The sequence below is a fragment of the Dipodomys merriami genome, unplaced genomic scaffold (assembly GCF_024711535.1).
Source record: "Dipodomys merriami isolate MVZ:Mamm:240054 unplaced genomic scaffold, mDipMer1.0.p SCAF_8, whole genome shotgun sequence".
NCBI lineage: Eukaryota > Metazoa > Chordata > Mammalia > Rodentia > Heteromyidae > Dipodomys > Dipodomys merriami.
In genome coordinates this window covers 25,296,467-25,314,323 of record NW_027206401.1, presented here as the reverse complement: position 1 = coordinate 25,314,323, position 17,857 = coordinate 25,296,467, and the positions used below count along the sequence as shown (strand labels likewise).

Sequence of the window (17,857 nt, the reverse complement as noted above, 5' to 3'; positions counted from 1 at the left end):
AAAATAAAATACTTCACTCTCTAATACTATGCTCTTTTTTTAAAAAATTTAACATCTTAAGGAATATGCAAAGATAAATTCTCAATGGAAAAATGTAGAGCCCTGATTATAGTAGTTGACACTGAGAATACCACAGTAGCTTCTACTGTATCTACAGTATATCTGCATCATATTAGAATTAAATATTTACAAGAATATTTAATACTGGCAAGTGAAATATCAGGGTATAATATTTTGTTCTTTATTTTTTCTCAGAAGAACAGATGCATAAGCAATTTTGTAAAGAGATATAAAAATATGTAAGAAGAACATCAAAACTAAACTCAGGTTTTTTTCTTGTTAATAGTTTGGTTTCTGGAGCATATATTAACTTTGTAATAAAAAAATTAATTAACTCTCAGATTTGACATGTGGGATTTTGACACAGAGAGGTCAAATATTGTGATAGGCAGTTCAGTGAGCTCTTTACTTACAGCTGAACTCTTTCTAAAACAACATCCTGGCCAATCCTTGACATTCAAACTGGAGCTGGCCATAGGCCTTGCAGTGGACATCTTAGTGCAACTATTGTAATGTCTCACAACTGCTGTGCAAATACGTTGGTATTTATGATGTCCTTTAAATAAGGTCAGTAAACAAGGACAGCAACTCAGTTCCAGCTTTACCAGAAGCTTTTGAGAATAGAAGATGCTTCCAGCCATATAAGAGAAAGAGAGAAATAATTCATGTAGTTTTCGCTTTATATTTCAAGTTTCTCAGGAATAAACTCAACTCTTAAGCTGAATGAAAACCAGCTTTTAAGTTACATAATGTATAATATTTCACATCTTGAACTAGTACAATAAAAAGTTTTAACTTTTTATAGATTGTACCACATGTTGTTGAAGAAAAATGACCAGAATATGTTTGCCAGAATCTTGCAGGTTTTTACAACGAAAGAGTACAGTCTACCCCATTCCGCCTCAGTCCTCCTCCCCCTGGTCTGGCTCCCCAGTGGCAAGAACCTTTATGTCTTCTAGTCATTACTTATATTTTGTGTCCTATTTTGTAAAATATTGCCTATGTTCCTATTTATCTTCAGCTTATCTATTTAAAATTTATTAAATATTATTTTATGGCAGGTCAGGATTTAGATCTTGCCATTGTTTTGCCTAATAGCCTTCCAGTAAAGGAATGTTGGTTTGCTTTTCTTCCAGGTTATCATTATGAATAAGCAAATCTGTTCACTGCTGAACAGTCTTTCCAAGTTATTTTTCCCTTATTGACTTTTGTATTTCCTGTAGTCAGTAATTACTTTATAGTTTTTTTTCTTTTATATTTTTGTTTTCTTATTAAAATTTACAAGGTCTCCAATTGACTTGATGTGTTTTGAGTCAGAAACTACAGTATACTAATTGTAGTTCTTAGCAGTTAGTCTTAGTTTCTTCTGTTCTTTAACTCTCTTCCTCCAGTTCAGGCAAGTACTTGTATTCACCTGAGAGGACAGACCATGCCTTTACAAAGCTTCCATCCTGAGATTTCTTTTTGCTGATATATTCGTGTATATAACATTTTCCTCAAAAGCACCAAGTATAATCATATACTTTCTTTGGCCTGGTATACTTTTACTTTGCTGAAACATCTCTTTTTGTGTCTTCCTAAGAACAGGTGTTGGAGAAACATATTTTTTGACTCCTTGTTTGGAGATGTCAGCAGACTGGCTTTACATTCACTTCATATTGTACCTAGGTCATACATTCTAGGTAGAGAACATTTCTCTCAGATAATGTCAGCATCATACCTCTGCCTTCTCACCTCTGGCATTGTTTTGCCATTCTGATTCCTTTTATCTGGGCTGTGGGCCTCTGGTCTCTAGAATCTCTCTGGCAACTGGTTCTAGCCCTGTTTTATGATGGTATGTCTGTGTGTTGGCCTTTAATTTGTCAGGTTCAGTTCTTTTCACTCAGAAGCCTCGTATTCAGTTTCAGAAAATGTTCTGTCATTGAGGCTTTGATAATTTCATCTTCTTTTTCCTTGCTTTTTGGAAGTCCTGCTACTCTGCTGTTGTCTGTTGAGCTAATCCTCTTACTTTTCTTTTCTTGTGCTTCTCTCACTTTTTTTCCCTAAGTCCTATTTGCTTAGGGATACCTGTTTTAGTTTCCAATCCTTCTATCACATTTTTTTGGTATGCCTGTGATTACTCCCTGCCAGCCTCATGTTTTTGCTCTCTCTTTCTCACTGTTTAGTCCAAGATAGCCTAAAACTCACAGTCCACCTAACTTAGCCTCTCTAGTGCTGGAATTGCATAGGTATGCAGTCCTATACCTTGTGAGGATTGTTTGCTTATTATAGTTCAGTTTTGTAAGATTTAGTTGGTTATCTCCAATAACGGGAGCATGAGTTATATGAACATTGAGTACAGAAGTTGAATCAAGAATTAGAAAGTAAGAAAATGTAGATTTTTATACTTCAAGTGAAAGAATTGTGCTTTACTGTGATTAGTTGATAATTAGAATCATCTAAACTGACTTTAATGCCAAAAATTATGATTCATTGTTATTGGTAGCATTGATGTCACAAACTCATATTTTCAGAAAATTATTGTGAACATCACTCTCAGTATCTCTTTTAATCATAGAAAAAGAAAGAGCTACTACTTAAGCCAACTTTTTTTTTTTTTTTTTTGTCAGTTGTGGGGCTTGAATTCTGGGCCTGGGCACTGTCCCTCAGTTGAAGGCTAGCACTCTACCTTTTGAGCCACAGCACCACGTCCAGTTTTCTGGTGGAGACTTTCCTGCCCAGGCTGTCTTTGAATCATGATTCTCAGATCTCAGCCTCCTGAGTAGCTAGGATTATAAGCATGAGCCATCAGTGCCTGGCTAAGCCAGCTTTCTGAAGTGATGTTTTATATTCAATGTATGTGAATGACAAGTGATTTTATTTCCAATTCTTGGATTTTAGGCCTGGTTACTTCTCTAACTAGCTATATGTAAGCTGGCCAATTACTCATTGTCTCCTCTCCTTTTTAAGATTATATTCATGATAGGTTAAAATCCTATGGGGCTTTGACTCCAAGCAAATGGATTTCTAAGCTTGAGAGAGTATATTCAATGTATCTTATTATATGTACCTTCAATAGCTGCATACAATTTATCGTGTTAATGTAGCATAACTCCTGAAAGTCTGCAGTCTGGTTACTTCTTGTTATTTTCTATTACTATGAATTATTTTAAGTGTCATAATAAAGTATATTTTAAGTGTTGATTATTATTGTCAAATAGCTCTTTAGAATTATCTCATCAATTCCTAATCCTCCAATCAATAATCTGTGGGAGTGCTCATTTATTCTCTTTTACCAACTCTAAGGATCACTGAAATGTGGGCATTTTTTTTGCTGGCTGATAGGAGAATAATTGCATTTTGTGGTTTTTAATTTTTTTGTTTTTTTTACTTAAAAAATAAATGATTTCTTCATATGTTTATTGGTCATTTATATTTCTTCTTATCTTTGGGTTTTTGTTTGTTTGTTTTGGGTTTTTTTTGAGAAATGGTCTAGCTTTAATAAAGTCCAGGCTGCCATAGAATTCATGGTCTCCTAGATTCAGCTTCCCAAGTGTTGGGGATTATAGGTGTATACTTGTACACTAAGCTCATACTGATATCTTGATAATGAGCCATTTATATGTATTTGCCATCATTCTGTTGGGTTTTCATCCATGGGGTTTAATAAGTTAAGTTTAATAAGTTTAATAAGTTAAGGAATGTCTTGTCACTTATGGTAACTGTGTTTATTTTCAAGTTTCTTGTGGGTTTTCCATCTTGCTTTGGTGATATTTATCATTGAAGCTTTACGTGTTTATTTAATCAAATCAGTCAGTCTTGTCTTTTATGAGTTAAAATTTGATCTCTTGACATGGTTATAAGTAAGTTCACCCATGCATTCTTCTAGGTTGTTTATTGTTTAGCTTTCAATGTTTGAATTTTATCTATTTGGCATCTATTGCCTTGTGTGTAATAAGAATCACAGACTTCTAAAAACTAATTGGCCAACATGATTTAAAAGCAAAATATATAAAGCATTTCAGTAGATCATTTTATTAGAGAAAGTGAAAAAATGTATGTATGTAATACCTAATATCAGGTAGCTGGTGCCTGATAATATTGACTAATAGAGCAACTGCCTCTTTACATGATGTCCATTAAAATATTAATAGTGACCATCTTAAAACCTGTCTTTGAGAGATGGTATAATTACAAGAATATTTTACAAATTGAATGTTTCTAATAGGGTATTGGATTTTTGTTTTTTAAAGCTTTGCTTTGTATTTACTTGAAAGCACTTCTTGTCCACTCCTCCCTGTAATCTCTCCTCCTCCCTCCCCTGGTTTTTTTTTATTACCTTAGCAGTATTTATTGGGTGTGTGGCGTTGATTGTTTGAAGATGTTATAACTCAGTTCTTCTTCTCAAGTTGCTCAGTGTTGAAAGATACTGACCCAGCAGTGCTTCTGTAAGGCAGTTATTGATGGTTAATTTATTGTTGGGATTCAGAAGTGCCTTTTATTTTGTGCTGTGAGCAAAATATTTTAAATAATTGAAATTGTTTACAGAATATTAAATTTTCTGTGATAAGTTAGAAGAGAATACAAAAGATAATACTGTGAGGCCAATGTTACTGTAGGAATTTTTATGATTGTTGTTGTTCCTCTGGTATCCAGGTTCACTTTGATGGCTGGAATGCTTGCTATGACTACTGGATAGATGCAGATTCTCCTGATATTCACCCTGTGGGCTGGTGTTCCAAAACTGGACATCCTCTTCAGGCACCTTTGAGTAAGAGAGACACAAGGATAACTTGACAAATGCTTTCATTCTCTTGTGTAGTTTGTGTTAATTTTCCTGTTCTTTCTTTTTTGAGAGATGGATATAAAGCTTTAATTAACAAATGTGTCAGGAGTTCATGGGCCACATACCATCACTTCCTGTTTTCTTCTTTTAACAAGTTTTTCCATTAGCATACATTAGTTGTACACGGGGAAGGTTGGGTTTTATTGTGACATTTCCCCTTAGATATGCAAGGTATTCTGATCAGCCTCAGCCCTTCTGACATCATCTCTTGTCCTCTCTCCTCCATCTTAAAACAATTTCAGTGTAGTTTATTGTCCTATTTTCATATAGAACAACAAACTACTTCAAATATATTCATCTTCAATTACCCTCATTAGCCCCATCTCCTTCCTAGTTTTTTTATATCTTCTTTCTTTTCCTTCTACTGTATGTTTTTTTCCTGTTAAACTTCTTACTCTATGTTTATAGTCATAATACTTTTATAGTCACAAAAATAGAAAAATTGCCACATGGAAAAGTAAAGCATGTGTAGCCATTTGATCACTTTTATTTAGAAGTAAACACTGTGTTCATAAGTAAGTACTTGATTTTTTGGAAGATAATTAGTGAGACTATTAAAAGTTTAATGTATTAATTTCACAACCCTTATAGTAACTTTCTATTGTAGCTTTGCACAATAGAAACTGAAAAGAAAGCTTGTTTATTTATTATTGCTAATACCTGTATGTGAACCTATATCAATAAAAACTTTAAATTTAATTTTAAAATAGATGTACAGAGATCTACCATGTTCTCAATTTGAGGGAATATTGATTTTATAGCAAGAAGTATAGTAAATGCAACAATCTGTCCTTAAGTTTGAACAATTTAGTGTTCTTCCCTGTCTAGTGGCCTCATTTCTGTATGTTATGTGCACACTGGGTTTGGCACAATGACACATGCACATGGCAGCTAGTGCAGCACATCCAGGAAACAAAACAACAACCCCAAAACCCTTGAAATCAATTGTAGGCAAGTACAAAGCATCCCATAAAACATACACATGCAACAGTCATAAAACATATTGAAATTGCAATAGATAATATCTAAGAGGAGGTAAAAAACCAAGGGAGACTGTTTCAAACACAACATCCATGTTCATTTTTATGTTTGGCAAAAAAATTTTAAACCAAAGCTTAATATATGTGTAAACATAAATATATATGTGTAGCTGACTGCTTAGTGCCACTTCCGAGGGCATCTGCACGTGCACGGTCAGGAAGAGGGAGGTAAGGGCTGGAAGGAAGAGCCTGCATGCGCTTGGTCCATGTTTTCACAGTACTTGGGTATTCATATGCAGTTTGTGTCACTTGACGAAACTTCTTTACATCTTTCTTATTAATTCAAATTTGGCTTCTCTAATTTGTGTGGATTCTTTGGTGTGTGTGTGTGTGTGTGTGTGTGTGTGTGTGTGTGTGTGTGTGTGTGTGTGTGTGTGTGTGTGTGTGTGTGTGTGTGTGTGTGTGTGTGTGTGTGTGTGTGTGTGTGTGTGTGTGTGTGTGTGTGTGTGTGTGTGTGTGTGTGTGTGTGTGTGTCTAGGATTGAACTCAGAGCCTGGGCACTGTTCCTGAGGGCATGGGAGGGTACTCTAGAATGGTGCTCTACCACTTGTACCACAGAACCACTTACTGCCTTTTTTTGGGTGGTTACTGGTGATAGGAATCTCATAGACTTTCCTGCCTGAACTGTCTCCAAACCACAGTCCTCAGATCTCAGCCTTTTGAGTAGCTAGGATTATGGGCTTCTAATTTATGTGTGTGTGTTTTGTTTTGTTTTGTCAGTCCTGGGGCTTGAACTCAGGGCTTGGGCACTATCTGGCTTTTTCTGTTGATGTGGTTCTGAGGAATCAAAACCAGGGCTTCATGCATGCTAAGCAAGCACCCTATCACTAAGGTACATTCCTAGCCCCCAATTTATGTTTTGAAAGAAGATTATATCGAAGTTTACTATTTCACTATAGGAAAAAGGTAAATTGTGTGAACAGAGTTAGTGAGATTCTATAAAAATAGAACATTTAAGATTGTTTTGATTTTTACAGGCCCAACTAATTTTTCTGTTTATTTTCTTTTTTAAAAATGTTTCTGTTTATACGTATTGATTCCAAAATTAAATATTTAGAGATTCTTTTTCTTCTTTAATCTGACTCCAGATATTTAACTTGTACAACCATTTGCTTAACTTCTGGCCCTTTCTTTCTCTTTTTGCTTTTCCATAGGCTCTGCAGAATTAATGGAGCCTTCAGAAAGTGGAGGATGCTCAACTCTAGGGTGTAAAGGGATTGGCCATTTTAAGAGAGCAAGGCACCTGGGCCCTAACAGGTATGTGCTCGCTACCTCTCACAGAAGGATTTCATACATGGTGATGGCGGGAGCCTTTGTCCCTTATGTCTAGAACACGATTTTCTTGTATGTAAACAGATGGGAGCTGATTTTACATTCAGATTCAGAAGAAATATGGTTACCACGGAGAACATTTAAAATGAAGGTTTTTATCTAAAGTTAAATCTTCCTAGAAGAAAATGTATTCAAGGTTTAAAATAGATTTACTCTAGCTCTGCCTTTCTTGGCAACCCTGACTAGTTTTACAGATATGTGGCTTCTGAAATGATTAGTTTGAGTTGTCCATTAATAGTGAAAAGAAATTAAAAATTACTGGCAAGAGTACTATGTGATCGAATGACTGAATATGTTTTGAATAGTAATGGATGAGATAATTGTCAGTTAATAGTGGGGATATTTAAACAATGCTTATACTTAGCCATAAACATGTAATGGTCAGAAAGAATTCCCTTCATATTTTTTTCTCGTGCTCTTCAGTCACTTGAAAAGGTAGCAAAAGAGATCTTTGTAGACATTTTAAAAATACTAATGAAATTACAATAAATACTGTAATTTAGCTGGAGATTTTTAAGGAACAGAAGCATACCATTTGGTTATGTATGAAAACAGTAATTTGTCAGTGCAAGTGTAAACATGGTAATTGGATTGCCCACTAAGAAAAAGAATGACTTCTCAGTCATCCAGCTTTATAGGATGGGAATTTAGATCTTTAAAAATTCTGAAATTTCATCCCCTGTTGCTCTAAAAATGAATAGGAACTGCAAATTGGTGTAATTACTTTCTCTGGAGGTAGTTGTCGTTTTCATTTCTTCAGCCTCAGTCCTGCTTATCTTCCTTTAGCAGTGTTCTTCCCTCGTTGTTATGAGATTCAGTAGATTCCAGAATAAAAAGACATATGGTGATTGCACTTAAAAATCCTTTTTATTGCAAATGGAAAGTTAACAGGACTCATTAAAACTGAGTTCAAAATATTGCCTCTTTGACATTGCTAAATATTGGCTAGTCAGGCAACTGGGTTCCTTTTAGATCAGTAAGTCTAAGTGTAAGAAATACATCATGAGTCTGTTAAGTTTCCATGGCATGTTCAGAAACCATGGAAAATATTCCCCTGTTCAATAAATATTTTTGAAGAGCAGCTTTTTCCACAAGTCAGGTAACATTGAGCATTTATTTACTCTGAGTTAGGGATTATTCTAATTGCTTTCCATGTGCTGAAAAGCTTTCAGAGCAAGCCTATGATGCAAGAATTATTACTTCTTACAAGCTTTGATGAGGCCACAGAAATACTGGAGAGGTGTGGGGAGCCTGGTATAGCTGAGCATCTGATCTTTCCTTTTTGTTTTCTTTTTTCTCCTCTATTTTTTAGATTAGAATATTAATTGTACAGAGGGGTTTCATTATAATATTTCCATACATACTTTGATCAAAATTATCTCCTCTATTGCTCTTTCTTACTCCTTTTTTAACACTTAGAATGCATTTCATTATTCTATTTTCATACATATGTATAAAATAGTTTGGTCATATCAATCCTTCACCCTTTTCTCTCACTCTTCCTTCTCCCACTGATTCCCCCCCCCCCCCCCCCAATTCTCCTTTCCTCTGCCCTCAGTTTTACACTGAGTCGCTCTTTTTATTTTTAGGTACAGATTCCACATATGACAGTGAGCATGCGATATTTCTCAGTCTGGTTTTTTTCACTTAGTATGATTTACAGTTCAATTGTATTGCAAAAGACTATTTCATCCTTTTTTTGGCTGAATATAATATTCCATTTTATATATATATATATATATGTATATATATACATATCCAACTATATTTACAATCTGTGTATATGTGTGTGTGTGTGTGTATATGTATATATATATAGTATATGTACCATGTTTTCTGTATCCTTTCATCAGTTGGTAGACACAGAGGCTGATTCCATAGTTTTGTTCTTGACCTCTCCCTCTGCCTCTCTGTACTTTGCTCTATGAGTTAGTCACAGCCTCAAATTTCAGACTCATGTACTTACTTATAGAATACATAATTTAGCTAAAATAGAAGATAGAAAACAGTAACTAAAACTAAAGCTTTGCACATGGATCTTTTCTCCTATACAATACTATCATGTTGATTAGACTGGAGATGATTTGCTCAAATTGTGATGAAAAAGAATTAAAAAACCCTAGATGAATGGTGACAATGTTACTGGGATGTAATTGAGTATTTAACAATTTGACTTGGTATTCTGTGGAAAATGAATCCAGTTGGGAGTGATATGCTTAGCGTCTCTGAATGGTAGTTTGCCTGTGATAGCGACGTCTTTGGTGATAGCCATGTCCCCTCCCAGTGTCCCCACCACTCTTCAGGCCTGCCTCCCCCCTTCACCCCCCCGCATGTTCAGGTGAAACCTCAAAGGTCTTCAGCTGGGCCACTTCTTTTTCAGTTTCAAAGGTTGTCTTTGGGGCATTTCTCCATTAGATTCAGTGTTGTTCAGGAAATGGAGAAAACTGTGAGTGATTCAGGAAAGAGTTTGTGGGGAACGTGGCAAAGAAGTTCTTCTAGAGTAATTGGAGACATACTAGGGAATTCCTCATTTCTTGAAGGAAATTAATTCATATATTTATGGCTGGAGGGGGAACCCCGATGAAGAAGTAGTATTCATTGTTCCTTATAGGGCATAGCTAGTACAGTCTGTGACTTGGGCAGTTTGTGGACCAGGGTCTCTGAATAAAGGAATACCATTCACAGAGCTAGTGGCAGGTTCTACTTTCTGTCCAACTGCTGTCTGCCCTTCTCAGCCATTTTCTTAGACTCTGTGGCCAGCCTGTCCTCTTTACAGCCCTCAACACTCCCTTTCTGGCAGGACATTAATCCTCAGCAGGCCGAGCCTGTTTTCCATTTCATTAGCAGACTTGTGGAATTGCTTGCTGCATCATGGATATTTTCTGAAAGGTTCATTTCACTGGACTTATTTCTGTCCTTGCAAAGAATGCTGTGTTTAGGAAAACATAATGAGAAAATTCTCTTTGGATTAATTTACTGGGAAACTGCATACATCAAAACATGCATTCTTTGCTTAGATAACAAGGAAAGTTGCTATTTTGGCAAGAACAGTCAGTTTTATTTTCACATAAGCAAAAGACTGTGTTTTGATGAGCATTTGTTATTACTGCCCCTGAAGATTACAAATCAAATTTGATCTAAGAAGTGATAGAAACTTCACGTATACCTCCAAACTGAAGTCTGGGAATGTGACCTTGTAAAATGTGATACGGATGATCTGTGAGAAAGCGGGATGTGGATATGCTCTTCTCATTGCTATGGATGGATATTCAGTGGCTGGCATACTAATCAACTGGCATGAGAAGCCATGTGGTTGTATTGTTTCTCTTTGTCACTTCCCACTCATTGGGCCTTTTGAGAGGACAAAGAACATGGTATATTTAGAAGTGCGTACTCAACCCAGGGTCTTCAGAAATAAAATTTATCTTGGCGACATAGAAAAGAAAATGCAACAAATCAGAGCATTTCCAGCAACCTCCAAAAAGTATTTCTGAGGTCTATGGAATGTCTTATAAAAATGTCTAGCTCTGGGTACGTGTACACCTGCAAGCTGTGAGCAGGTATTAATTGAACATCCAATTTTCCAACCCACACAGTTGGAGTGCCTGTTTTGTTCCCCTTTCTGGGTTAGGTGGGCCTTACTTTTAAGGAGGCCCCTCTGGTGTAATAGAGTCAAAATAGGGATATATATTGAGTGATCCTCAGAAAAGGTTTCTCCTTGGAAGTGTTTGTTGTCTCTACAAATAAGGCGTGTGGTGGAATTTTTAACGCTGTTTTTTGTTTGTTGATATTTTGCTAGTATTCTTTACACAGTAGGGGTTAAATGTCACTCTTCACTTTTTGAAGCCATAGTAATGTGTAGGATGGATTAATGACTTCCTATTTTGGAGGCACTCAGATGTGACTCACACGTGTGACTCACATGTGTGACTCATTGAATCCTCTCAGCAGTCTGAGAATTGAGCACAGTTTGCAGATGAAGAGAGGTCTGGATGGCTGAGTCAGTGCCCGGGATCTTACATTGGCAGAGGCAGGATGCGGCCGAGCTCTGAATGGCCCGGTAGCTGTGGAAACTCTTCTACAGAACAAGGTTGCCTGATAGAGCCTGTCTTTTGTTTTTGTCAAGACTGAGCATGAGATTGGCTACGTGAACAACAAAACTGGAGGTGTTCCCTGATTGCATAAGAAAATATATTTACAGTCAGAAGGTTTTTTTTTTTAAGTGGCAGTAGAGAGCCATGGATAAAATTGTCCTTTTATCATCTCATGATTTTAACCAGTGTTTCCTAGATAAAACAGCCTCCTGAGAGGGAATAATGAGGCAAGTGATACTCTAAATGGCTAATATTGAAGAATTTGTTAATGGAACAGGGTACAACCTGATAAAAGAAAATGTAGTCCTATCTATAGCTAACCCTCTGCTCTCTGAAGAATTGCAAAAGTGTGTGTGTATACACACATCATAGAATATACACATACTGTGAAAAATCAAGCCTTTCTTGGAAACTTAGCACATGAAAACCCACTCCTTTGCATAGATGTTTCATCAGCAACATTTTTTTAAATGATTCATATCCAGTTTTAAATGTTAATAACCTTCCATACTAGAAGAAGTATTGAACAAAATAATCAGCATTTCCAATGTGATACAAGCCACATCTCCTCTGCTCTTTTAAGTAATGATGGATACTGGAGGCATCCTAACACCTCCAAAATGAATTTCTTGTAGATTTTACTTATCTTAAAGGGTATTTCGTGGAGAGGGATGAGATAGTGACCACTTGCCCTGTACCTGTAGGTTGGCTTGCTTTAAAGGCATCTGGTAAGCATTGTTTTACAAAGATCTACCAAGATTCACTTCCCTGCACTGGAAAATTGGTGATAGTCAGTTTTGATTATAGAAAGAATGGGATGAAGAGGTTAAGTCATCTAGCTGCTTTTGGCACGTAATATAATGTACAACCCACATAAACCGTGTGTGGTACAGGAAACAGCTCTCAGCTCTTTTCTAGTAGTTGATATCCAGATCATTTCCATTGCCTTGGATTATGAATAAGGAAATTTCCTTTTTTGTTTGTTTGTTTGTTTGTTTGTTTTTTGTGCCCATAACTGGGTTTGAACTCCAGGCCTGGGCACTGTCCCTGAACATTTTTGCTTAAGGCTAGTGCTCTACCACTTGAACCACAACTCCACTTCCCAGCTTTTTGGTGATTAATTGGAGATAAAAGTCGCACTTTCCTGCCCAGACTGGCTTCAAACCATGGCCCTCAGATCTCAGACTCCTGAATAGCTCCAAATACAGGTGTGAGCCACTGATGCCCAGCTGAATAAGGAATTTTTTGATATTGTAAGCTACTGTTTTCCCAGATTGTGTAGCAGTAAAAACAAATTTTGCCAAGGACTAATTGTGTGACTCTACAAATCACCCTTAATACCTCAGTTTCTCCATCTGTAGAATGAACTTCACCATTTGCAAGAATTACGATATGGCAAAGCAAGGAAAGCATTTAGCCTGGGTAATAGGCTCATTATGCGATCACTTCTGCTGTTTTCACCCTCATTTTGCAAGTGAAAAAAAACCATGTCAGACATTGTGCTTGCCTAATGCTGAGTACAGAGCAAGGCTGCAGGGGTCTGCACACTTTGGGGGACTGTGTATCTCCTTTTCTCACTAGTCCCTTCAGGAGCTAGCTGGCTGTTGTTTCTACCCTTTGTAGGTGTGAGGTTGTGAGGCATGCAAACCTGAATAGCTTTTCTCAGGATTCAGACAGACAGAGCAGACAGTATAAAACTACATTCTCCCTTGGAATGTATTTTTACTTACTCTTTAGGGTTGCAGTGGTTTCCCTATTTTAAGTTGAGAATTTGAAATCCTTCTCTGGTTGGGCTATCATAAACGGAGATGATATTTATACCATAAATCCCCTCTGGCCAGCTTTTTGCCTCTCTCTAAGCTACCAAGTTTATACATGGTGATCTAGAGAAACATTTTTCATTCACATTCTCAACAAACACATCCAAGTCACCATCATTACTTCCGCTATTAAATACTTACCAGGCACCAATTCTATCCCTTAGAAATCTTTCCACAAAGCATCCTCAATGATTGCCTTCATTTTTTTTCTTTTTATTCTTTTTCATATATTTTAGTCTGTACCTCTCTTTCTCCTTTTTTGAGATGGTCTCAATATATAGCCCATGCTGGCCTTGAATTCACAATTGTCATATGTCAGCCTTTTGAGTACTGAGATGACAGGCCTATACTATACCATGTTGGGCTGATTCTGGGTGGGCTGTTTACATTGGGAGACAGACCTTCTCATTCTTTTAACATGCAAGCTTTCTGATGGCTTCACATAGATGCTGAAGTGAAAAATAAGAACTCCTGACTGTGCCCTACATGATACTTTTCCTACCCCAGTTTCTGAGCTCATCTTGTTCCCACACATAGCCAAGCTGTTTCTATCTCATACCAGGCCTTTCCTCTCATTTTCTAAATGTGAATGAGGATGGGCTTAGCACCATCTTCCTTATTTTCAGGACTCTACCCAAATCCTTCTCCAGGGAGGCCCTTCCTTCCCATCATCAAAGCATCCTGTCCTTCTCACTGTCCTACTTTGTTCATGACATTGATCACATTTTGAAGTTACATGATTCCTTATGCATATGGTTATACAGTGCCCATCTCCCCTTTTAACCTGTAGTTTGTCACATAAAATGCCTTTATGGAAGTTGGGAAGACTGAAATATTACGTGTCAAACAGTGAGCCCACTGCTTAATGTATAGCAAATGCTCCATAATTTTTAGTGGTTGTTTGATATTGTTTAACCAACATTATGTATATTGATGGCAACATATAATCAGATGTTACTTACTTTTTCTCTTACTTAAAACACAAAAATATATGGTAACATGTAGTTTAAAAGAAGATAAATGTTACATTTTTTGCTTAGAAGATATCTGATAAGCCTGGTGCCGGTGGCTCATGCCTGTAATCCTAACTACTCAGGATGCTGAGATCTGAGGATTGTGGCTTAAAGCCAGCCCAGGCAGGAAAGTCTGTGAGACTCTTACCTCCAACTAACCAGCAGTGGCACTGTGGCTCAAGTTGTAGAGCACTTGTCTTGAGCTGAAGAACTGAGGGACAATGCCCAGGCCCAGAGTTCAAGTCCCATGACCAACAACAACAAAAAACAACAACAAAAATTTTCCCTTGGTGATTGTCAACATTGTATCACTAATCAAAGGAACACATAAGAAACAAATATACTTTACCTAAGGTCCACAGCATTTCCAGGTTTAAGAGGACAAGACAGTATGTTGAGAAATATTGAGTATGAGACGACTTAGACACAGTGGCCCAGTTGGAATGTTGAAGCTCAGACCCAGACATGTGCTACTACTGCCAACTTAACACCGAGTACTCTCAATTTCCTCTTAGAGAAAGGTCTCATCATCTGAATTACAGTCCTGTAAGCACAGATGAAAGGAAATGAGTTACATGGATTATTCAAGTTGGCCCCTGTCCCTTTCCACATAGGGGCAGGTTGAACTATATCCCATGTATATTTTCCTTGGATATCAGCTATAGGTGCAGTTCTGGAGACAGGAGTATTCTGTGGATGGCCTTTCTTTCATTGGAAGGCAGTAGCTGTTAAAAAGGAAGTTAAATAGCCTATGACTGACCTGCATGTGCAGTAGAAGGTGAATGGTCATCTTAGGAAGCAGATCTGCTCTGTTGATCAGAGCATTCTCTCTTTACTATTTCTATCACCAACCTTCCTGTTATGTTTTAGCATTTCTGGCCTGGGCTGATTATTCCCAGTGATTGCTACAAGTCCTACCCATCCATGGACAATTCAAAGATAATCATCAGTTCCCATTATCATAGGAGGTTACTTTTTAAAATCTAGTGCAAACACATATTTTCTATCAGAATAGACTTAAATTATGTTTTAAACATACATTTCATATTTGATGTTTAATCATACATACACACACACATATATAAACATATCAGAATGGGTTCAGTTCAATTTTGGAGTTATATATTCTGTAGTCTGTCATTTTAATTGCAAGAAGTAAATATGGTTTAATGGAAGTGTTCTCTTTTCTCTCTCTCTCTCTTAATCTGTTAGTGCTGCCAACTGTCCCTATTCAGAAATCAACTTGAATAAAGACCACATTTTTCCAGACCGCTTAAGTGGTCAGATACCTCCAGCTGGTCCAACATTTCCAAGAACTAAAAGAGCAGACACAAATGAAAGCTCCTCATCTCCTGAAATCAGGTAATTAAAACGATGATATTTGCATTGTTTGGCAGCACTCTGATTGAAGAGGCTGTCCGTCTCGCTGAGATGTTTGCTTGCGGATTGCTGAAAATGCACTTGAATGAATGTGAAGTGAGATGATGATGGTAGCAATTAGAATTTGAAAGCTCCACATCTTCTATCCTGCCTCATCTTTTCCTGAAAAACTGGAGTCTTTTTTTTTTTTTTTTTTATCATATTGGTGGTTTTCTTACAAAGCTTCACGTGGAAGGGCAGTGGACACTTCGTACGTAATTCCAGCTGCTTGGGATTGTTTGAGGCTAGGAGTTTGGTTCAGTAAGATCCCATTTCACTGAAACTTAAGTGTAACCCAAGGCTGGAAACATTGTCTTAAGTAGGTTAAGAAATGGTCTTCCACTTGTTTCCCAATGCATTTCCTTCTCAGGAAAATCCTGTACCTGTTACTAGTAGTAATGGTAACTGGTAATCTTTGTTTTTTTGTTTCTTTTCTTTTCTTTTTTTCTTTTTTCTTGTTTTTTTTTTGGGGGGGGGGGCAGTCATAGGGCTTGAACTCAGGACCTTGGCACCGTCCTTGAGTTCTTTTTGCTCAAGGCTGATGCTCTACCACTTTGAACCACAGCTTTACTTCTGGTTTTCTGGGGGTTACTTGGAGTCTCACAAACTTTCCTGCCTGGGCTGGCTTTGAAGCATAATCCTCAGATCTCAGTCTCCTGAGTAGCTAGGATTACAGGCATGAGCCACCATCACCTGCCTGGCTTGGTATTTCCTTGTTTATTAAATATGTGCATTTTAATATCACTGTGTCTTATTTATGGCAAAAGTGGTTAGGGATGTCCATATCTAACTCGTGAAGACACTGACTGAGTCACGTGCTCTGCCTCTGTCCTTGGAGGCTCTTTGGAGGAAGTCTACTTGTCATAGTATGGAGAAGACTAGGTTTTCTCTGCAGAGCATCTTAGGAATTTGCCTTGCTATTTAACACTGAACACTGTAAACTTTTTTTTTTGGGGGGGGGTGGGTCCGGTAGTGGGCCCTGAACTCTGGGCCTGGGCACTGTCCCTCAGCTCTTCAGCTCAAGGATAGCGCTCTACCACTTGAGCCACAGCACCACTTCCGGCTTTTTTCTTTTTGCTTATGTGGTGCTGAGGAATTGGAACCAGGGCCTCGATGCATGCAAGGCAAGCGCTCTACCACTGAGCCACCTTCCCAGCCCCCGAACACTGTAAACTTTTGCTTTAACTACATCTTTTCAACTCTCACTTTTCTGCCTCACCTGTGACAAAGCTATGATTTCAATATGTGAAAGAGTCGCCAGGTAGATTTTAACAGCTGGTTATGTAGAATTCTGCTTCTCATTTCCAGTTCCATCAGTGGACAGTCATTATGCCCAGAGGTTAGAATAAAAATGACTTGGAGGCTTATGAACTTTCTGCTTAATTAAAAGAAGTTTAGTCCGTTAAAACCTGAGGGTAGTAAGTAATCCTCATATTATTAAAAGCTTCAGTTATTCCTGGCAGGAAAGTAAAACTTTTCTAAAAATAAATTAACACTGATATATGAAAATTCATTATTAAGCAGCTTCTGGTGCTATAACTAGGTTTTATACAAGGATAATTCTTGTTTCTCATACACATCTTTTTCTGAAGTATTATTTTCCTGGGAAAATATTGTTGGAGGCATCCTTTTTCTGTTAGTAGTGCTTTCTCACAATCTTACAGATGAACTGATGAGAACTGCTAAAATGTTGGAGGTAGAAGTCTGTGATTAACTGAAACTCCTTAGGTGTTTGTTTGTTTATTTATTTTTATCCTAGACAACTTTAACACTTCGCCTTGTGTCACATTCTCTGAGTATGGACCTATGATGAATTAATCAATGTTTTCCTTTGTATCTCAGTTTATGAGGCTTTATGAGATGAATATTGTAAATGAGAGCTCTTAGAATAGTGGATAGTACATAAATAATAAATTAACATGATAATATTTTTATTCGTATTATTCAAAGTAATATAGATTTATTACTTGTTTCATAGTACAAGCTCAGTGTTATCTGTCCACAGTGCTTGGAAGCAAAAGTGATTCAGACTTGGGTTTTTCTTAAGTTTTTGTTTTATCTTTTGTGGCTGGTGGTGGGGAGTGGGTATTAGCAAGCCATTTCTAATCAGAAATGCTAATCATCACTCTGTTTCTGCTCTTTGGAACATGTTTGCATTATAATTTTTTTCATTTAGAGATACCCAACCTGTATTTCTTTTGTTTCTTGAGAGCAAAGGAATGGTTGGCCAATTTCATTAAAATTCCCAGGTTAA

At 37.1% G+C, this 17,857-nt stretch overlaps 1 protein-coding gene across 4 annotated transcripts in view; it reads left to right on the top strand.

Moving 5' to 3' along the window:
- L3mbtl3 (L3MBTL histone methyl-lysine binding protein 3) overlaps positions 1-17,857 on the top strand; it is a 101,435-nt gene that overhangs the window by 60,462 nt on the left and 23,116 nt on the right. For all 4 annotated transcript variants that reach the window (XM_070010934.1, XM_070010931.1, XM_070010933.1 and 1 more), the window contains 3 exons: positions 4,696-4,810; positions 7,080-7,182; positions 15,397-15,546. In XM_070010934.1, the coding sequence (XP_069867035.1) occupies positions 4,696-4,810; positions 7,080-7,182; positions 15,397-15,546 (368 nt within the window). The remainder of the gene's footprint in view (positions 1-4,695; positions 4,811-7,079; positions 7,183-15,396; positions 15,547-17,857) is intronic.